The sequence below is a fragment of the Zophobas morio genome, unplaced genomic scaffold (assembly GCF_036711695.1).
Source record: "Zophobas morio isolate AGI-343-1 ecotype UQ-CSIRO unplaced genomic scaffold, CSIRO_AGI_Zmor_V1 ptg000011l, whole genome shotgun sequence".
Taxonomy (NCBI): Eukaryota; Metazoa; Arthropoda; class Insecta; order Coleoptera; family Tenebrionidae; genus Zophobas; species Zophobas morio.
The window spans coordinates 24,268,103-24,291,645 of NW_026972116.1; the positions used below are offsets into that span (position 1 = coordinate 24,268,103).

At 31.4% G+C, this 23,543-nt stretch overlaps 1 protein-coding gene across 1 annotated transcript in view; it reads left to right on the top strand.

Annotated features, from left to right (window-relative positions):
• LOC135126585 (spondin-2) overlaps window positions 1-23,543 on the top strand; it is a 243,111-nt gene that overhangs the window by 208,191 nt on the left and 11,377 nt on the right. The window contains exon 2 of the mRNA XM_064052612.1: window positions 10,405-10,616. Coding sequence (XP_063908682.1) covers window positions 10,405-10,616 — 212 coding nt within the window. The remainder of the gene's footprint in view (window positions 1-10,404; window positions 10,617-23,543) is intronic.

Here is a 23,543-nt window from a genome sequence, read left to right on the forward strand (position 1 = left end):
ATAAAAAAGTTAAATTTAGCCCCGCCCACCCACCCGTTCTCTCATTTTTATTTTTCTGAAATAAGAAATAAATCTTATAACAAATAGTATAACAAAATAGTTATGATTAGCGCTTTTTTACAGCCTAGTTTCTATCAGTTACTTATCACTCTCACTCTAAAGAAGAACATATAATTAACCCCGCCCACCCACCCGCCTCCATTTCGGTGATTAATTTTATCTGCTCTGAAAGAAGGGTGGATCTTATACAAAAATAAAATTAGTCGTTAAAATGAGAAGAGGGATGGTGGGCGGGGCTAGTACTTGTTAAGATAAGACTAATTTTGGCAAGTTACATACCCCTAAAAAAAAAGGGTGGGTGGGTGGGGCTAGTACTTGCAACGATAAGACTGAACAATATTAAGAGTAGTCAGGTGCGGATACAGGATTTCGTTTAGGGGGGGGAATTTTTGTGGGATTTTACCTATCCCCCAGAAATTCGTTCTAAACAAAAAAATATATAAAATTTTATCTAGTATACTCTTTTTCACATAACATGGGTGACATTTGGTTGTTTTCCTTACACGTATAGTGTACAGTAGAACCTCGATAATCCTAATAATTGGGAAAAAGGTGTGTTCGGATTAACGATTTGTTCGGATCAGCGATTTTTCCAAAAATCTGAAAGGGAATTGAATAACAGCTTCATACACAACTGAAAACAAATTTCAAGAAATAAACTTAAATTTTATTAAACAAAATTAAAGAATTCTTAAGCAACAATGGATAATAATATACATAATTTCTAAAAAATACTACTCCGTGACCATAAACACGTAATTTTTTTGGAATGTTTAGATGAATTTTTCAAAAAGGAAATTTTCCATTATGTATTCGTGTTACCTCCATTATGCAAATTTCGACCCATTCTCGACGATTTTCAAAATTTAACTAAATACGTTTTCTTGTAGATTTTGGGCCTCAGAAACCACTTTGGCTTCATTTCTTCAGTAACTTAAGCCATTTTTCCAGAATCGTCCAGTTCAAATATCGCAATTTTTAAACATTTCGAAAAATTCGAATTTTAAAGCGAATTTTCCGAAAATATTGCTCCGTTACTATAAACATGCTATATTTCTGGAATCGGCACGTCGGAATATATATCCCTGAATTTTTTCAGAATTTTTAGGAAATTTTTTCAAAAATGAAATTTTCTTCATGCAAATTTCGACCCATTTTCGACGATTTTCGAAACTTAACTAAATATTTTCTCTTATAGATTTCGGGTCTCATTTTTTCGATAACTTCAACCTTTTTTCCAGAATTAGTTAATTAATTCAGTGCATTGAAATATCGCAATTTTTAAAAATTTCAAAATATTCCATACAATATGTACATAAATATCTTGCGTCATTTTTTCAAGTAGGTGCATGTTTTCAAGTTCAGTTCGGATTGCAGAGTTTTTGTTCGGATTAAAGAGGTATCGACTTCAAATAGCTTCGGTTCGGATTACTGGATGTTCAGATAATCGTGAGTTCGGATTATAGAGATTGTACTGTAATTACAAAATGAAATGCGATTTCAAAATTTTGAAATTGGTCAAAATAAAGTGCAAATCGGTGCAATTGCCCCCCTCCCCCCTGGATCCGCGCCTGAGAGTAGTAATTGGATTGAAATGGGCCTATAAAAGACTCTCTAGAAAAAAGTTTAACCTGGCCCCGCCCACCCACCCGTTCTCCCCTTTATTTTTCTTTTGAAATAAGAAATAAATCTTGTAACAAAAATAGTAGATACAAAAAAAAATTACGATTAGAAATTTTGAGATTTTGAAAAAGTTGTTTCCTCTAATTTTTGGCGTCGTTGTTGTTCCACAGAGATATTCTTTGTAATCAAAACTTAGATTGTCCGTGGGTTTTTCAAAATGATGATTAATATCAGTTGCATTTCGAATCCTTGACTGAAAATTCCTCCAACAGTATAAGAAGTAATTTTTGAAAAACAACACTATTGTGACAACTCTCGTTGACACAAAGCGTCCAGCATGAGGAAGCTGCACATAAATACATCTGTTCAAACTATGTGACAGTGGTATAATTATTTTACCACAGAAAGGAATAGTTTTGTAATTTATCTTTTTGGTTTCGGTGATTAAAAGACGTTATTTGCAAATAAATAAGACTTGCACTTCTATATTTTCTAAGCCCTTGTCGCACATAACGAGACTTTTACTTATTATCCAATTATAGACGAATCAATCTTCTACTTGTCGCTTTAAATCCGTTCTAATCTCCAAATCAGCTCGTTAATAACTGAAAACACTATTATTTTAAAGTTTCCCACCTAAACTTAGTTTCAACTAATTTAGTACACAGTTGAACGACTAAGCACACAGTTTAGATCAGGAGCATCAACTTACCGTCTTTCCGAGACCCCTCTCTTGCATTTGACAGAGTACCTATTAGAAGCCTCCTCCCGAAATTGAAACATGTGGGAATAAGTGGCAACTTTCTCCAATGGATTGAGACCTACCTTAAAAAGTGACATCTTTGTGTCAGAATCGGAACCGCTTTATCGTTTTAGTTTCAAGTGGAACCCTAAGGGCTCAATTTTAAGCCCACTTTTATTTTCAACATATGCGCCTGACTTTCCATCACACTGTCACTTGATTGAAACTCTTAAAGTTTCTGCATAAATACAACGATGTCGAAATAAAAACCCGGACTGATGAACTTTGCGAAACAATGCCGCCGCCGCTCCCCCCAGTATCCGCTTCATCTTGAAAAATTAGTTTTATTTCAGCTGAAGAGAAAGCTCAGCCCTAGAACGGGCTTTCTTTTCATTCATGATGAATGCGCTGGGGTGTAACGGTAAACGCACCAAGTCTGTACAAAAAGCTTTTATTAATTCCGATAGCAACCTGTCAGGTCCAGCGGCCATCGCAGACACACGCACAAACAATAAAAACAATAATTCATGTTATGACCATGTAGGGTGGATGCCGATGCCTCAATTAATTAAATCCGCATGGTTTCAATGATGCAGCTAGTTAGGGTTTTATTGATGCGGATAAATAATTTTAATGGGGGCTTGAGGCGGCTGGACCTGTTTCTGGGCGGAAGAGCGAAAAATAAAACAGGAACTGAACCTGATCCGAGGAAAGGCGAAAACTGGCGAAACGGCTAAAATTTATAACAATAATCCCACTAAACACGATTAGGTTGCAGCCATGTTAACGCAAACTAACATGCCTACGAACTTGTACTGGTTACATAACCGGTGTGTACATCAATCAACATATGTGTATAAAGAAATCAACAAATCTGTCATCCTAGAAACATTTGTCACTATACTTTCGGCACAGAGTTCAGTACTCTGAAACTGGAACACAAATTCTATAAATCGTCCTCCCGTGTTGCTAAAAGGATCAACTGCTTTCCTGCTACATGCGCTCATTGTAAACATTCCTGCTTCAAGTATTTCCTCCAGACATCGATCTGGCGATATCTCCTCGACGAGTACATCTTCCGTGTTTCCAAGGGACAATGCGTTATCTGTAGCAGAAAGAGTATTAAATCTGTGACGTCATCAGGGAGCACGTCTTCATTCGATTCGTTGCAATCGAGCGGTGCACGTTGAATACGGGAAATGAAACCGTATGAAAAGACGCCTGCTTCCGCGAGTCTATAGAGGATTCTGCAGTTTTTTCGACGACGCGTCAAAGATAGTCCCGTCGACGGTTTTAATAAAGTTTCATTTATGAAGAGAATTGAAATTGACGTCGCTTTTGAAGCTCTAATTGTACACAGAAGAGCGAATCTGCAAATGAAACACTTTAGACCCAGACGATATTCGAAACGGAATCTACAAGTTGAAATTTTTTGCAGGAAGAGCGAATCTTTGTTTAAGAATTCCGACTGTCTCTTCGGATTCAATAACCACAAAACGAAATTAATTAGAAAAAAGGTAGCGTTACATCGAGATTTTTATTCCACGATCATCCGAGGCGCTCGGAGTCTTCCCTTTGAAGTTAAAAGTCTACTAAAAGTTCAAACGTTCCAAACGCTGATATAAACGCATTACGGAGTACTTCATAAAAGTAATTTCCTCCTCACAAATGCACTTTGTGCTTGTAGTTTAAACGCGATGTACAAAACTTTCCAACTAAAGCAATTTTCCGGAGAGCTAATTAAATGGAAAATAATAACGCTTTAACAAAAATTTATCTGCGGAAGAGTGTTCTAATGAATACCAGATGGTTTGAGTCGGGAGGATTTTTTCATCGGTCATATTTTAATAAAACGAGTGTGGAGCGTTATTAAATTCCAAATTTCATTACATCTAACGAAAACCTTAGGGCGAATATCAAAAATACATTGAAGGAATGTCGTTTATGAAGAATTTGCTTTAATAAAAGTAAGCCATGTATTGCACAAGATTAAATTTTTGCTTTTCAAAGGATATTCGGTGGAAGCGGTTGCTTTCAGTAACCCCATTTCTATTTTACACGAATAAATTGTTGTTGTAATTAAAAGCAAACATATCCGATATAACAAATTTCACTTTAACGCTGAATCATCGTTAGCTGAAATCTAGTAAATTAATTAAAACTGCGTGTGATGGATGCAGCCGCTATTAAGCTCGTAATTGTCAAAATTATTTTCACTGAGTTGCGATTATCGGATCATTTTTGCGCTCATAGCCGACTCTGCGAGCTCGGATTTATGCATTTTTTTGTGTATTTATTTTGGAAACGTGAATTTTGAAAAAACGATCGTTCTTTGGATATCGAAAATCAAGCACAGAGTAGAATGTCATAATAAAAACAAGGTGTTCTATGTGAAAAAACCGACACACGACGAAAATTTTGTTAAAACCTGCCAACTTTCATTTTGGCGACTTCTGGAAAATGGTACGAGTTTTCGAAGCAATGAAGCCGAAAAACACTTCCCGAAATCGTAATAAACAAAATAATTGTTGTGGTAATTTTCGATTAAATAGTGCGGGTTCTGTCTCACTTTTTGAGAGTCGACCGTGTCCGAAGTTAATCGAAGTGAGTCGAAATTCAAATTTCCCGGCCAAAAAGTGAGCAAAACCCCCACATGCGCTGATCACTGAGTCAGAAGCCACACTTTCTAATTACTTTGGAAAAGGCCAAAAATTTCATGCAAGGAGGTTTTGAAAAATCGAACGTTTGGAGCAAAATTGCTTCAAAATCCACATACAAAGTCTGAGATTTATTTCGACGAACTAAACTGAAAATCAGCGTACTGACGGTCCAGGCAGACGAATATCTAAAATCCCGGAAAACTGGAAAGCTAAAAATTTCAAGAAAAATTGTGTTTGTAGAGAAATGGTACGTCTACGAAGAAAAATAATTTAAATTCGATACGGCGATTGGTTTTCGAAATATTCGGGTCCAAAGTCAAATTCTTTTCCTTTGTCAAAACTTGTCACATTTCACTTAAGCAATTCGGGAAAAATTGTAGAAATTTTCATAGAAATAAAGTTCAAAAATCTTCGAGAGGGCGAAATCAACAAAAGGAATTATGTGGCACTATTTCAAAAATTTCTAAATACCGTTGAGGTAGATTCTGGAAAAACGATTGCAGCTATAAAAAAACCGAAGCCGGATTTGAGTTCTAGAACTCGAAATCTACAAGAAAATTTATTTAGTTGAGTTCCGAAAATGTCAAAATTTTTGCGAAATTTGAAGAAGGGGGGACCGTTAAAAAAGTTGTTTAAAAATTATGAAAAAATTCAGGGACGTAGATCTCGACACGTTGATTCCAAAAATATAGCATGTTGATCGTCACGAAACAACATTTTCTAAAAAATCGCTGCGAAATGCGAATTTTTGAAAATTTCAAAAATCTCGAAATTTGAAAGGTCGATTCTAAAAAAACGGTTGCAGCTATCAAAAAACCGAAGCCGGATTTGAGTTCTAGAGCTAGCACGAAATAGACGAGTGTAGAAGGATATAAAGGGATATAGAAGCATATAGACTGATATATAAGAATACAGAAGGAAATAGACGGATGTAGAAAGATATAGATATAAATCCTGAGATAATTTCTGGTAAAATAGGCATCTCTCTGGATCGATCAGAGTACTCTCAAAAGTCTGTCTAAATAGAAGGATTTCCTCCATTATTACTGCTCGTAGAACAAAAATAAACACAGATTCGTAATCTCGGGAAAATTTCCGTTTAGATAGATGTTTGTCCGAATCGATAAAGAAGGCTATAGAAGGATCTAAACGATATAAAGTGATATAGAACGTTATATACATATTAGAAGGATATAGATGGATCTAGAAAGCTATGGAAGGAAATAGACTGACATAGAAGCATAGATTCGTGATACTGAGAAAATTTCCGACTAGATAGACGTCTCTCTAGGCCGATCAGAGTACTTTCAAAAGTCCGTTAAAATAGGGTATTTTCTTCTTTATTACTGCTCGTGGAGCAAAAATAACCACAGATTCGTAATCCTGAGAAAATTTCCGTTTAGATAGATGTTTGTCCAGATCGATAAAGAAGGCTATAGAAGGATCTAAATGATATAAAGTGATATAGAACGTTATAATTTTGATTAGATAGACGTCTTTCTGCACCGATTAAAGTGGTTAAAGTCCCTCAAAAAGGGGGGATTTTCTCCAATATAGAGGAAAAATAGGCACAGATTTGTAGTCCTGGGAAATTTTCCAACTAGATAGACAATTCTCTAAATCGATAAAGAAGAATATAGACGGATCTAAACGGACATAGAGTGAGATACAAATGTATAGACAGGTATAGAAGGATATAGAAGGAAACACCGATTTGTCATCCTGGAAAATTTCCCGATTAGATAGACGTTGCTCTGGATCGATAAAGAGAATTATAGATCTAAATGGATATAGAATGATATAGAAATATATAGGCAGATGTAGAGGAAAATAAAAGGATATAGAAGGATCTAGACGGACATAGAATGATACAGAAGTATATAGGCAGATATAGAAGAATATAGAAAGAAATAGACGGATATAAACGCACACATTCGTGATCCTGAGAAAATTTTTAAATAGATAGACGTTTTTCCCGATGGATAAAGAAAGCTATAGAAGGATCTAGACGGATATAGAATGTTATTGTTATGGATTAAAAGGATATAGACGGATATAGAAGTACAGATTCGTGTTCTTGAGAAAATTTTTGATTATATAGACGTTTTTCTGGACTGATTAAAGTGGTTTAAAAGTCCGTCAAAAAAGCTGAAATGTCTCCAATAATACTGCTCATAGAGCAAAAAAAATAAACACAGATTCGTAATCCTGGGAATTTTTCGGATTAGAAAGACGTCTCTCTGAATCGATAAAGAAGGATATAGAAGCATCTAAACGGATATAGATTGATATAGATCGTTATATACGAATTAGAAGGATATAGATGGATATAGAGCGTTTTGAGATGTAAAAGTCCGTCAAAAAAGGGAGATTTTCTCCATTATTACTGCACGTAACCCAAAATAAGCACAGATTCGTGATCCTGAGATACGCACAATTAAATGGGGAAGTGTCATTGCGTCATTGCTTTTATCAAGTCAATATTGAAAACAAATAAGATTAGTCGTTAGAATGAGAAGTGGGTGGTTGGGCGGGGATAGTACTTACTAAGATAAAATAGATTTTGGCAACTGAAGTACCCTCAAAAAAGGATTCAGCTGTATTTTTTTTGCAAAAAAATTAAATTTTGTGAACATTAAGTAAGTCAAAAAGGTGTAATTTTTCTACTCCAGCAGTCTAATTTGTATTTCATTAATTATTTATAATACTAATATTTTAATTTTTGTTATTTATCATTTATTTCCCTTCCTTTGCGACGTTTCGAGGGTAAAATATGAATATCAAGTTTTCCATATTAAAAAAAAAGTCACTTGGAACACCTCAGTTTTCTTAGAAGGTACGCCATTTGCTAAAATCAGTCTTATCTTAGCAAGTACTAGCCCCGCCCACCCGCCCTCTATTTTCTTAGAAGGTATGAAATTTGCCAAAATCAGTCTTATCTTAGCAAGTATTAGCCCCGCCCACCCGCCCCATATTTTCTGAGAAGGTATGACATTTGCCAAAATCAGTCTTATTTTAAATAGGTACTAGCCCCGCTTCCATGTCAAAGCCATATCTGGTTGAATGAAAAGTAGTTCTCATACTGAACAGAAATAAAATTAGTCATCAGATTGAGAAAAGGGCGGGTGGGCGGGGCTAGTATTTGCTAAGCCAAGATTGATTTTAGCCAATCACATATCCTCTCCATTCACGCGGATTTTTTTTCGCAAAAAATGAAATTTTAGTATTATTAGTTACGCGTTTCCATGGTAAAACATCAGTATCAAATTCTCCATATATTTTGCCCTTTCTTCTTAATATACGTAATCTTCCTTTCACAACAAGAAACTTAAAACATGTCCAAAACGGTACATTTTTCTAGGGACACAATTGTGATCCGGTCGGGTGGGCCGTGCTTAATCGTTGTTTTTTTTCTTTTTTTCAATATTGGTATATAGTTTTTGTGAACAATACTATAATAGTTCAGCATGTTTTCAGTTTCTTGTTGGGAAAAGAATACTTTGTATATTAAGAAAAAGTGTACAAAATATATGCCCCGCCCACCCACCCCCTCTCAATTGTAATGATTTTTCTTATTCATCGTGAGCCGAGAGCGAAGTTTAGCTGCAAAAACCTCATTTCTCTACAAAAAATTAAAATGTGAAATATGTTCTTGAAAGAGTAAAATAATGGAGAATAAGAAAATCATTACAATCGAGACAGGGTGGGTGGGTGGGGCTTATATTTTGCCCTTTCTTCTTAATGTACGCAGTCTTCCTTTCACAACAAGAAACTTAAAACATGTTCAAACCGTAATTTAATTTAACAATTTTGGGAAAAACGTAAATCGTTTCATGCAGAAGCGTTTCAAAAAATTGAACTTTTGGTAAAATTGCGCTTAAAAATCCAAAAAAAATCTGGTAGGTATATAATTTTTAGAAAAATTGTGTTTGCAAAGAAATGCAATTAAGGAAAATAATCCAAATTCGATTAGGCGACTAGTTTTGGAAACATTCGGGCCCAGAGTGAAATTATTTTAAATTCCGAAACAAATTGTAGAAATTTTCAAAGGAATGAAGCCGGAAAACGCTTGTGGAAATCGAAGTCAACAAGACATTTTTTCTGTTAATTTTCGACAGTGTTCGGAAGGCAGATATATATAGTGCGGGTTCTGGCTCACTTTTCGGAGTTGCTAAAGTTCCAGAAAATATACCATGATGTTTAAAGTTAAATTTTTGAGGAAATGAAAAAATTCGTTCGGTAATTTTAGGTGCTTGGAACGTAGTTAGATAGTGGGGGTTCTGGTTCACTTTTTATCGGAAAAATTTGGATTCGTGCTCAGGCTCGAGTTGTAACCCACTGCGTTTATGCGAATTCTGACTCGACTAGAAATCAGAAATATCAATTTTTAATTATACTATACATCATAAAAAAAACCTACAGCTTTGATGTTTCACACTTTTATATTCATACTTCAACAAAAAATGTGCATATAAATCCGCTTTTTAACTGAAATAGAGCTACCAGTTTGTGAAAGTAAGTATGATGGATTTTTCTTTGTTACCCAGTAGCGAACTACTGGGCGTGGATAGTCGGAGACTGTATCAAAGGAAATTCCGTCCTACATATTTACCATTTAAATGAACAATTACTTGTAAGTACAGGGTGTCCTAGATTTTGACAGGCAATAACTCGCTCATTAGCTGAACCTGACGCTATAGTTATTCCACTTTGTGATCGACCTTCAACTCCAGCTTGTTTTTCTCGTTGACGCGATTATCTCCCGCGTAACATTAAATCGGAGCACTCGCCTAAACCCCCGATCGACACAAACGATAGTAAATCTATCACCAGATGGCGATTTTCGGATCCGTTTCATCTAACCGCTCCTTCATTAGTCCGCTCCGATCGTTTTTTCTTGGCCCGATTCTTATCATTTTTCTTCTTATCAGGGACATTTAACAAAATTGTTTCCCGATTGTTTATTCCATTAGGGAGACGACCTTCGCCGAGCCATCAAGCGCACAATCGCCCCCTAATTAGTCCCTAATTATGACAACGCGAAATCCATACTGCGACTGATTTAATTCGCACCTACAAATCCCCTTTTATTACCAGCTCAAATCCGTAAAAATCTCCCAAAGCGAATCCTCTCCAACGAGATCTGATTATAATTAAGAGCTCTTGAAGTTAATTGCCTTTAATTGCATCAGCGATCAAGTTCAATTAACCATCAAGCCGTCTTTAATTGTGCAGGAAAAATTGAAAAAGTCGCTCTCGCGTCAGGAGCGTCTCGAGCCGATATTGTGTGCTGATCCTGATAAGGCGATATTGTTGCAGGTCGAAGTCACAACAAATCATTCACTTTGTTCCGGTTGGGTCAGAAATCGTCGGCGGGAGTGAAAGCTTTTGCTGAAACGGGTCGTTCTGACGTCCTGGAGGAGCAGAGCCAAGGCGAAGGAGGAATTTACGATGAGTTTAACGCTCCTCCCATAACAACAGGCGTCGGCAGGACCGAAGCGGAATTCTTCGTCGATGGAAACCATTCAAGGGTAAATTTTAAAGTGGCGTTTCTTTCAGATAGTTCTCCGCCGAAAAAAATAGAGTGGGAGCGCGTCGTTACGCGGGATGTTTGCACTGCTTTGAAGAACATTTGCTTTGTTTAGAGGAGTTGTTAGGTGTAGAGTAAGTGGTGTTTATTCGCGAGGGCTGGCAGGGGTGTGATGGAATTTTTATTGAAGGAGCAATCACAATTTACGTTTTAGTCGAAGGGCTACAATTTATTTGTACGGTCCAGGTGAGCATTTCGTGGATAATAATATTTATTGGTCGAAGATTATTTCGATAGAACTTCCTTCGCGTTTGAAGTACAGTCGAACAAAAACTAACTGACACTCCATATTTTTTTTGTGATTGTCTGTGTTAAAAATCCAGAAATTTGGCAACTGGGATAATCTAAAAATTTAAATATCGAACAACTGAAAATAGAAAACCGAAAAATTGGAAAATCTGATAATTGAAAAATGAAAAATTCAAAATAGATTCATAAAAAATTGTAAAATCGAAAAATGATTTAATTGTAGAAGAGAAAAATTACTAAAATGAAAAATAGAAAAATTGCAGATCTATAAAATTCAAAAATCAAAAACTTGAAAAATTGAAAATCGAAATTTTGAAGAATTAAAAATCAATAATAATTGAAAAATCAAAAGTTGAAAAAACAAAAATTTAAAACACGAAGAATTTTAAAAATGATTATGGAAAAATGATTCATTAAAGACCGGATAATTGAGAAATCGAAAAATTGTAAAAATATAAAACTAAAAAATTAAAAACCTGTAAAATTGACAAATTATTAAACTGTAAATTTAAAAATATACAAAAATATAAAATTGAGGAAATTTTGAAAAATTAAAAATCAAAAATTGGACACTCGAAACAAAAATTATAAAAATGTAAAACTGAATAATTAAAAAAGTGTAAAATCTAAAATGAGAAATTGTAAAATAATAAGTGGAAAACCAAAAACTTATTTTTTATTGAAGAATTAAATATCAAAAAATCGAATAATTGCCAAATTACGAAATTGAAAAATTATTAAACTGTTAAAAAGAAAAATTGCAAAATTATTAAATCGACAAATCCAACAACTGGAAAATGAAAAATAGGATTCCAAATCCGAAAAATTGAAAAATATAAAGTTGAAAATCAGATAATTGTTGAATAGAAAAAATTAAAATTGAAAAAATCAAAAAATTGTAAAATAATGAAATTGAAAAATGAAAAACTTGGAAAACTGGAAATTGAAATTTTGAAATTTTAATAATAAAAAAATTAGAAAACCGAAACAATGATATTCGGATAATTGAGATATGAAAAATTTAAATTGAAAAAACGAACAATTTTTAAAACGGAGAATTATAAAAATAGAAAATTGAAAAATATATCATGGAAAACCGGATAATTGTAAAATCGAAAAATTATCAAACTCTAAACCTGAAAAACCGCAAGAATATGAAATTGGAAATCTAACAATTTATAATGGAAAAATTGTGAATTGAGATCATTGTAAAATTGACAAATCGAAAAATTGCGAAATTATGAAACTGAAAAATCAAAAACTCGAAAAACGAAAAATTAAAATTTTGAAAAATTAAAATTCATAATTGAAAATCAAAAATTGAATAATTGAATAAACGAAAATTTTTAAAAGCGAAGATTTATAAAATTGAAAATTGAGAAATTGTTTCTTTAAAAAACGAGTAATTCAGACATCCAAAAATTGTAAAAATGCAAAATTGAATAATTAAGAAAGTGTAAAATATAAAGGTTGAAAAATCTGGATTTATACTGAAATATCAAAAATTTGCAAAATTAAAGACGATATTTTGAACAAAAATTAAAAAATCGCGAATTTGGAAAATATGATAATAATTGGAAAACTGATTCATTAAAAACTGAGAAATCGAAAAGTTGAGAAAATATAAAACTGAAAATTCAAAAAATTGCAAAATTACAAACCTGAAAAATTGTATAAATTTTAAATTGAAAAATCAGACAATTGTCAATTAGAAAAATTAGAGTTGAAAAATCTAAAATTTGTAAAATTATGAAATTCAGAAATCAAAAAACAAAATTGAAAATCGAAATTTTGAAAAGTTAAAAATCGAATGATTTTATTCGGATAATTGAGACACCAAAAATTGAATAACTAAAAATTCGAAAAATTCTAAAAACAAATAATTATAAAATTGAAAATTGAATAGCTGATTCACTAAAAACCGCACAATTGAGAAATCGATAAATTGTAAAAATATAAAACTTAATTAAAATAAAAAAATTATAAAATTAAAAAATTTAAAAATTGAGAAATTATATAAATGAAGAATCAAAAACTTGAAAAACCGAAACTTGAAATTTAAAAAAATTGGAAACTCGAAATAATAAAATTTGAGTAATTGAAAAATCAAAAATTGAGTACATAATTGAAAAGAAGAAGTTGTAAAATAAAAAACTAAAAATCAAAAATCTGTAAAATTAAAATGGATATTTTGAACAATTAAAAATCAACTGAAAAATTGTGAAATAACAAAACTGGAAAATTGATTAACTATAACTCGAAAATTAATAAATGTAAAAATAAAAATTTCCAACATTATTAAACTGAAAAATCCAAGGATTTCAAAACCCGAAAATTGAAAAATTTTGAAATTGAAAAATCTAATAATTGAAAAACTGCTTCATTAAAAATTGGCCAATTGAGAAATCAAATAATTGTAAAAATATAAAACTGAAAAATCAAGATTAAAAAAATGCAAAATCACAAAAATGAAAAATTATGTAATTTTAAAATTGAAAAATTGAAAACTCACACAACTATAAAACAGAAAAATAATTACAAGTGGAAAGATCGAAAAATTGTAAAATTAAAAATCGAAATTTTGAAATAATAAGTACTAGGAAATCAAAAATTAGAAAATGGAAAAACAAAGAAATTCGGATAACTGAAAAATCAAAACTGAAAAATCGGATACGTCTAAAACGAAAAATTGTAAAATAATTAAACTGAGAAATTAAAATTGAAATTTTTAATTAATAAATTTAAAAAAATAAAAAATTTATAAAACCACTGAATTGAAGAATTGGATAATGTAAAATTCAAAAATTCTTGAACTATAAAATGAAAAACTGCAAAATTATAGAATAGAAACATTACAAAATCGTAAAATTGAAACATCATTAAGTTGAAAACTCAAGAAATCGAAAAATCTGAGAACTAAAAAATAAAAAATTGAAGAATCTAAATATTTTGAAACCTAAAAATCCGAAAATTCAAATATCAAACCATTGATTCATTAAAAACTGGATAATTGAGGAATCGAAAAGTAGTAAAAATATAAACCTGAAAAATCAAAAAATTGCAAAATTACGAAAGTGAAAAATCGAAAAACTGAAAAATTATGAAATTGAAAAATCAAAAATTTGGGAAATTGGAAATCGAAATTTTGAAATATAAAAATCAAAAATTGAAAAATCGGATACATTTAAAACCGAGAATTTGTAAAACCATTAAACTGAAAAATAGAACATATAATTATGATACCGAAAAACTATTAAACTGTAAAAATGGAAAACTGCAAAATTATGGAATCGAAACGTTACAACGTAAAATTGATACATCATTGAGTTGAAAAATTAAGAAATTGAAAAATTTGATAACTGCAAAATCAAAATTATTAAATTCAAAAATCGAACAATTGGAAAATGAAAAATCGAAGGATTGAGAAACCGAAAAATTGAAAAATCAACAATTTTTAAATAGAAAAATTATAAAATTGAAAAATCGAAAAATGGTAAAATTATGAAAATGACAAATCAACAATTGGGAAAATTGGAAATATAAATTTTGAAATATGCATTAAAAATGAAAAATTGCAAAATCGGTTACATGTAAAAACGAAAAATTGCAGGATAATTACACCGAAAAATCAAAAACTTGAAAAATTAAAATTGAAATTTTGAACAATTGAAGTTCAAAAAATTGACAATTTGTAAAACTTCGAAATTGAAAACTTGAACAACTAATTGTGAAATCGAAAAATTATTATTATCCTGTAACAACAAAACTGAAAAAATTATAGAATATAATAATTGAAAAATCGAAAAGGTACAAAATCGTAAAATTGAAACATCATTAAGTTGAAAATCAAGAATTCCGAAACCGAAAAATGGAAAAATCAAACAATTTTAAAATAGAAAAACTATAAATTGAAAAATCAAAAACTAGGGAAAAGTGGAAATCAAAATTTTAAAATATGCATTAAAAATCAAAAATTACAAAATCGGATACATTTAAAAACGAAAAATTGTAGGATAATTACACCGAAAAATCAAAAACTTGTGAAATCGAAAAATTATTATTATACTGTAAAAACAAAACTGAAAAAATTATAGAATATAATAATTGAAAAACCGAAATGTTACAAAATCATAAAATTGAAATATCATAAGTTGAAAAATTAAGAAATTTAAAAATCTGGTAACTGTAAAATCAAAATTATTAAATTAAAAATCGAAAAATCGAAAAATGAAAAATCAAAGAATTCCGAAACCGAAAAATGTAAAAATGAAACAATTTTAAAATATGGGAACTATAAATTGAAAAATCAAAAACTGGGAAAATTGGAAATCGAAATTTTGAAATATGTATTAAAAATCAAAAATTTCAAAAATGGATGCATATAAAAACGAAAAATTCTAGAATAATTACAGTGAAAAATCAAAAAATTGAAATTTTGAACAATTGAAGCTCAAAAAATAGAAAATTTATAAAACTACGAAATTGAAAAATTGGACAAGTAATTGCGAAATCGTAAAACTATTAAACTATAAAAAAGAAAAACTGCAAAATTATAGAATATAATTCAAAAAATTTTGAAATATGCATTACAAAATCGGATACATTTAAAAACGAAAGTAGTTGTAGTATAATTACACTGAAAAATCAAAAACTTCAAAAATTAAAAATGAAATTTTGATCAATTGAAGTTGAAAAAAATTGAACAAGTGTGAAATCGAAAAATTGTTACTCTGCAAAGAAGAAAAACTGCAAATAATTGAAAAATCGTAATGTTACAAAATCTAAAAATTGTGAAATCTAAACAATTCTAAACTTCAAATATCAAACAATTGCATAATAAAAAATCGAAAAATTGAAAAATCGTGAAATTCGAAAATCGCATCAAATGTAAGAATTGATCTTAATCTTTAAGTAAAGGTAAAGAAACATGTTATATGTATGTTTCAAGTGAGCGTTTCCATTAAAAAATTTTTGTGATGACGTCATCAACAATTTTACAAGGACACATCTCGATTTGAATAGGTGCAGTGTAATACTACGTAATAACAGCATTGCAATACCAAATTTTCAGGAAAATGGATTGATCCTGATTTAATCAATGAAATAAATTGGCTCATTCATTCATTTTTTTGAGGCACTCTGTATACATAAGCATTTCTGTAAAATACAAATGAATGGTAAATCACAAGTATAAACTCATTATATTTTACACATTTTGGATAGGATTTATTTGGCAAAAAAAAAAATAAAATTTAAAACATGTTTGCTATGTACAACTTTGGGCTGACGTCATCAGATTATTGGTAGAGATGATTAGACAAGGTTTGGTTAACGTATTACCATTTACACGATGTTCCTAATATACCTACATAAGAAATTTGACAATAATCGGTCCGAGAGTTTATAAAATTATCTGTTTAATAAAAATAGGCACAGACGCGGACAAACGGCAGACGGCAATCCTATCTTTTCGTATTCTAGGGGTCATGAAACGTCGAGAACATATAAAAGTGGCCAGTCGCCCGATGGACCCGTTTACAAAACAATAGCTTACGCTCGAGAAGTAAAAACTTTCAGTTTGCCTACACGAATTTTATTTTGGGTCGCTCCCGTCAGGAAAATTTCCTTTTGTGCCTCTGAGTTATCTCGACGACTCTTTTCGGCTGTAGCTTAAGACAATAAAAAAGGCTATCTAAGTGGAGTGACGGATACGCGTGTCCAGCCTGCGAATGTCGATCGTGACCACGCATCTGTCTCATTACAGGGCACTGCTCTTTTCTCCTCAGTTTCATTGATTGTTTATTAGCTCCACTTGTTTCCTCATGGCGACCACATTCCGTCTCTGCTCTTCGACTCCGTTTTGGTCATGTAAAGCGACAGCGAAGAGAGAACGACGGCTTTTTGCGTCGGTTCTAGGATTTGGTTTGACCGACGCGAACTTTTTTACTCACATTTATGGAAGAAAAAACGAAATTCAAAACCGGCGTCTCTCGAAAATAAAATGTTCGACACGTATGTGTTACATAAACCCATATCTTTGAAGTTTTCGCCAACTCGGATAAGAGAATCATAGGGGGAATACCTGAAATGGCTGAAATCAATACAGCAAACGTGGAGTTGAGAGCGAACAGGTTTGTTTACGTACAACAATGAGCTTGCGAAATTTTCAACATAGCGTATATACGTAAATACTTGATTCTGAGTCGATATACCGGACGTCTGAGTGTCTTGTTTCTCTACTAGGATGCATTGAAACTGCGGCAAGTCACGTTTGCGTGGAGTTATATTAAAATTTAAGCTCTTCCGGCCATATAATTTTAGTTTAGCACGTAAAATTATTAATACGGCCCTTTCGGACTGTAACTCTAGTTGGGCGGTTCGGGTTTTAAATTAGCTTGTTGTAAGTGGTTGCTCCCGAGTTGTGGCGCTTTAATTTTAATTAATTCAGTAATATTCAGTTGGCTAAATATTTGAGTTTCAGTAATAAATAAGGTTTTGATTGACGACAAACAATAAAATACCCGCGTATTATTTTGTTTATTTTGTGTGTAAATAAAAATGCTTTTGCTGCCCGTTTTGCTCTCATGTTGTGGCAGCTGTTGTTATTTTCCGTCTTCGAACTGTGTTTAAAAAAACATGTAATCTTATGTTTTTTTATTTTCTTCGGTTTGTGTAGATTTGTAAATTTTCGAAAATTTTATTTTCCAATCGACAGTAGTTGTTAAGGAATAAATAAATATAATTAGATGTCGACGTCCCGATTCCAAAAATAAAGAGTGTTTACGGAACAACATTTACGAAATATTCGGTTTTAAAGTGAAATCTTTTCAAAATTTCAAAAATTGCCATTTTTCAAAAATATTAGATATGTATATGCATTTTTAAAAGTACCTACTGGAAAAATTTCACTTTTGAAAAGGTCGTCTAAAAACCTACAAAAAATTCTGGAATATATATATTTTTTTTAATTCCAAAAATTGCGATATTTCAGTGGGCGATTCTAGAAAAACGGTCGCAATTATCGAAAAAACCGCGCCAGAAGTGGCTTCTAGAGCTCGAAATCTGCAAGAATAAGTTTTCAAAATTTGAAATTCGAAATTCGAAAATTTTTGAACATTCGAAAAAATTGTCTAAAAATCCACAAAACATTTTTGGAAACAGACCTTGACATGCTGATTTCAAACATATTGCGGTTTTTATAGTTCCGGAACAAGATTTTACAAATATTCGGTCTGCAATGCATTTTAAAAAAATCCAAAAAACTGTGTGCCACCTTTTAATAGGAGATTCTGGAAAAATCGTAGGAGTTGTCGAAGAAATAAAGCCAAAAGTAACTTCTGGAGGTCAAAATGTGGAATAAAATATTTTATTAAGTGAAAACTCGAATGTGGGTAAATTCCGAATTTTATTTTGAAAAATTTTGATTTCGAAAAAATTGTCTAAAAGTTCTCAAAAAAATCTGGAATATACATTTTGACGTTCTAATTCCAAAAATATAGCGTTTTTATGACCCCAGAACAAGAGTTGAGTAATATTCTGTCAGAAGTGCACATTTTTTAAAAACTACAAGAACCTCATGTTTTAATGGGAGATTTTGGAAAAATGGCAGGATTTATGGAAGATACGAACCCGAAAGTAACTTCTGGAGGTCGAAATGTACAATAAAATGTCTTTAATGAAATTTAGAATGTCGTCAATAAGTTCCCAAATTTTCATTTTAAAAAATTTTGGTTTTGAAAAAATTGTATAGAAATCCTCAAAAAATTGTGAGAAACAGATTTCGACCTGCTGATTCCAAAAATTCAGCGTTTTTATTTTCCCTGAACTGGATTTTAGCACTATGCCGTCTAAAATGCACTTTAAAAAAAGAATCAAAGAAACTCTGCTATGTATCTTTTAATGAGAAATTCTGGCAAAATGATCGGTGTTATAAAATATGAATCCGAAAGTACTTCTAGGGGTCGAAATGTACGAGAAAATGTTTTTAATAAAATTTGGAGGGTCGTCAAAAAATTTCGAAATTTTCATGGTGAAAACTTTTCGTTTTGAAAAGATTGTGTAAAAATGCTCAAAAAATTGTGGGGTATAGATTTCGACGTGCTGATTCCAAAAATATAGTGTTTTGATGGTCACGGATTCTAGAAATATGCGGTCTGAACGGCACTTTTTTAAAAAAGTCCAAAAAAACTGTCATCTTTTGATGGAAGTTCTGGCAAAATGGGAGGTCTTATCTAAAAAATGAAGGCGAGGGCAACCTCTAGGGCTCTAAATATTCAAGAAAATGTTTTTATTGAAGTTTCCAATGTGAAAAATTTTGATTTTGAAAAAATTGACAAAAAATCCTCAAAAAATTCTAGGAAACAGACTTTGACGTGCTGATTCCAAAAATATAGCGTTTTGATTTTCCGGTACAAGACTTTAGCAATATTCGGTCTAAAATGCACTTTTTTAAAAAAATGAAAAAAACTATCATTTTTTAATGAAAGATTCTCGAAAAAATAAATCCGAAACTACTTCTGGGGGTCGAAATGTACAAGAAAATATTTTTAATGAAGTTTGGTAGGTCGTAGAAAAATTTCGAAATTTTCGTGGTGAAAAATTTTGATTTTGAAAAGATTGTCTAAAAATTCTCAGAAAATTATGGAAGAAAGATTTCAACATACTGACTCCAAAAATATAGCGATTTTATGTTCATGGTACAAGATTTTAGAAATATTCATTCTGAAATGCATTTTTCTAAAAAAATTTAAAAACTTTGATATTTCAATATTTCGTTTTGGAAAAATGGTAGGGATTATGGAGGAAATGAAGTCGAAAGTAACTTCTGGAGGTCGAAATGTAGAAGATAATGTCTTTAGTTAAGTTTCTAAGGTGGCCGATAAATTCCAAAATTTTCATGTTGAAAAATTTTGGTTTTGAAGTAGTTTTAAAAAATTTTAAAAAACGTCTAGGTGAGAGATTTCGACGTGGTGATTCCAAAAATATAGCGTATTTATGATTGTTCAAGGTTTTAGAAATATTCATTAACACTCATTTATTTTTAAATGCAAACAATCATATTTCAATAGACGATTCTGGGAAAATGTTAGAAGTTATCAAAGAAATAAAACCGAAAGTAACTCCTGAAGGTCGGAATGAACAAGAAAATGTTTTTAATTAAACTTAGAGGTTGGTCGAAAAATTCCGAAATTTTCATAATGAAAAATTTTGCTTTTGAAAAAATTGCCGCAAAAATGAATCCGAGAGCAACTTCAACGTTTTGATTTAGAAAAAATTGTCTAAAATTTCTTAAAAAATTGTGGGAAATAGATTTCGACGTGCTGCCAAAAATATTGCGTTTTTATTTTCATGGAACAGAATTTTAACAATATTCGGCCTAAAATGCCATTTTCAAAAAAATACATATATAAAAACTCATCATCATCATTTTAATGGGAGATTCTGGTTAAATGATACGTGTTATCGAAAAAATGAGGTCAAAAGTAATTTCTGGGGGTCGAAATGTACAAGAAAATGTTTTCAATGAAATTACGAAGGTCGTCAAAAAATTCCGAAATTTTCATGGTGGAAAATTTTGGTTTCCAAAAAGTTGCCAAAAAATCATAAAAAAATTCTGGGAGATAGATTTATACGTGATAATTCCAAAAATATGGCATTTTGGTGGTCCCGGAAGAAGGTTTCTACAATATTCAGCCTGAAATGCATTTAAAAACATCGAAAAAACTGTGATATTTTAGAAATTCTGGAAAAATGGTAGGAGTTGTCGAAGAAATTAACCCAAAAATAACTTCTGGAGGTCCAAATGTACGAGAAAATGTCTTTAGTAAAGTTTCGAACGTTGTCGACAAATTTCGAAATGTTCATATTGAAAAAGTTGTTTAAAAATCCCTAGAGAATTATGGGAGAAATATTTCGACGTACCAATTCCAAAAATATATCCATTTTCTGGTCCCGGTACAAGATTTTAGAAATATTCGATGCAATTTTCTAAAATAGATCCAAAAAACTCTCATATTTCAATAGGCGATTCTGGAAACAGGGTAGGGATTATCGAGAAAATGAAGTCAAAATTAACTTCTGGGGGTTAAAATGCACAAGAAAACGTTCTTAGTCAAGTTTCGAAAATAGTCGAAAATGGGCCAAAATTTGAAGAAGTATTGCAAAAATTTCACTTTTAAAAAAGTTGTCTAAAAATCCATTAAAAAAATCTGAGATGTAGATCGCGACTTGCTGATTACAAAAATATAGGATGTTTATCTTCACAGAGCAACAAGTATTTGGTTTCAAAGTCAAATTCTTGAAAAATTCCAAAAATTGTTATATTTCAATGGGCATTTCTGGAAAAGCGGATGCAGTTATCGTAGAAGCGAAGTCAAAAGCAACTTCTGCAGGTCGAAATTTACAAGAAAATGTCTTTGGTGAATTTTCAAATGTCGTGAATAAATTTCGAAATGTTCATTTTGAGAAATTTGGTTTTGCAAAAGTTGGCTAAAAATCCTTAAAAAATTTGGAATGTAGATTTGAACGTGGTGATTTTAAAAATATAACGTTTTTCTGGTCCTGGAACAAGATTTCAGCAATATTCTTCCTGAAATGCACTATTTAAAAAAATTGAAGAACCCTCATGGGAAATTCTGGAGAAATGGTAGGAGCTATTGAAGAAATTAAGCTAAAAGTAACTTCTGGAGGTCGAAATGTAGGACAAAATGTCTTTCTTGAAAATTCGAATGTTGTCGATAAACTCCAAAATTTTCATTTTGCAAAATTTTTGTTTTAGAAAAGGCTCTCTAAAAACCCTCAAAAAATTTTGAATATAGATTTTCGACGTGTTGATTCCAAAAATATGGCGTTCTGGTGGTTCCAGAACAAAATTTTGGCAATATTCTATCTGAAGTCCACTTTTTTTAAACATTTTTTAAACTTTTATATTTCACTGTGGGATTCTGAAAAAATGGTAATAGTTATCGAAAAAGTGAAGCCAAAACCAGCTACTGGAGATCAAAATGTACAAGAATTAAATTCCGAAATTTTCATTTTGAAAAATTTTGGTTTTTAAAAAGATATCTAAGAGTTCTCAAAAATTCTGGGATGTAGATTTCGATGTACTGATTCCAAAAATATAACGTTTTTATGGTCCCAGAACAAGACTTCACCAATATTAGGCCTGAAATCCCCTTAAAAAAAACTCCTTTTATGGGAGATTCTGTAAAAATGACAGCAATTATCGAAGATATGAAGGTAAAAGTTACTTCTGGAGATCGAAATGTACAAAAAAATGTCTTTAATGAAATGTCGAATGTCGTCGATAAGTTCCGAAATTTTCATTTTGAAAAATTTTAGTTCTGAAAAAATTGTCTAGAAATCCTCAAAAGTGTCTGAGACATAGATTTCGACGGGCTAATTCCAAAAATATAGCTTTTTTATGCTCCAGGAACAAGATTTTATCAATATTAGAACTGAAATACGCTTAAAAAAAACGGAAGCTCTCATATTGTAAAGGGAGATACTGGAAAAATGGTAGGAATCATGAAAGAAATAAAACCAAAAATAACTTCTGACGGTCAAAATGCAGAAGAAAATGTTGTTAATCAACTTTCGAAAATAGTCGAAATGGGTCGAAATTTGAAGATATTGGAAAAATTTCGCTTTTGAAAAAGTTTTCTAAAAATCCAAAAAAAGATATAGATATCGACGTGTTGATTCCAAGAATATAGCGTGTTTATGTTCACGAAGCAACATTTTCGAAATATTCGGTTTTAAAGTCGAATTTTAAAAATTATCAAAAATTGCTATACTAGTATTTCAATGGGCGAATTTTGTAAAAGCGGATACAGTTATCGAAGTGAAGCCAAAAGTAATTTCTAGAGGTTGAAATTTACAAGAAAATGTCTTTGGTGAATTTTCGAATGTTGTGAATAAATTTCGAAATGTTCATTTTCAGAAATTTTGGTTTTAAAAAAGCTGTCTAAAAATCTTTAAAAAATTCTGGGAAATAGATTTTAAAACGTGGTGATTCTAAAATATAACGTTTTTACGGTCCTGGAACAAAGTTACAGCAATATTTTGCCTGAAGTGCACTTTTTTAAAAAAATTCAAAAATGCTCACCTTTAATGGGAAATTCTGGACAAATGGTAGGAATTATCGAAGAAATGAAGCCAAAAATAACTTCTGGAGGTCGAAATGTAGAACAGAATGTCTTTCGTGAAAGTTCACATGTTGTCGATAATTTCCAAAATTTTCATTTTGAAAAAGTTGTCTAAAAATCCTCAAACAATTCTGGATATAGATCTCGACGTGCTGATTCCAAAAACATAGCGTGTTTATGTTCATGAAGCAACATTTTCGAAATATTCTGTTTTAACGTCAAATTTTTGAAAAATTCCAAAAATTGCTATATTTCAATGAGCAATTCTAGAAAAGCTGATGCAGTTATCGAAGAAGCGAAGCCAAAAGTAACTTCTGGAGGTCGGAATTTACAAGAAAATGTCTAGTGAATTTTGGAATGTCGTGAATAAATATCGAAATGTTCAGTTTGAGAAATTTTGGTTGTGAAAAAGTTGTGTAAAAATCCTTAAAAAATTCTGAAATGTAGATTTTAACGAGGTGATCCAAAAAATA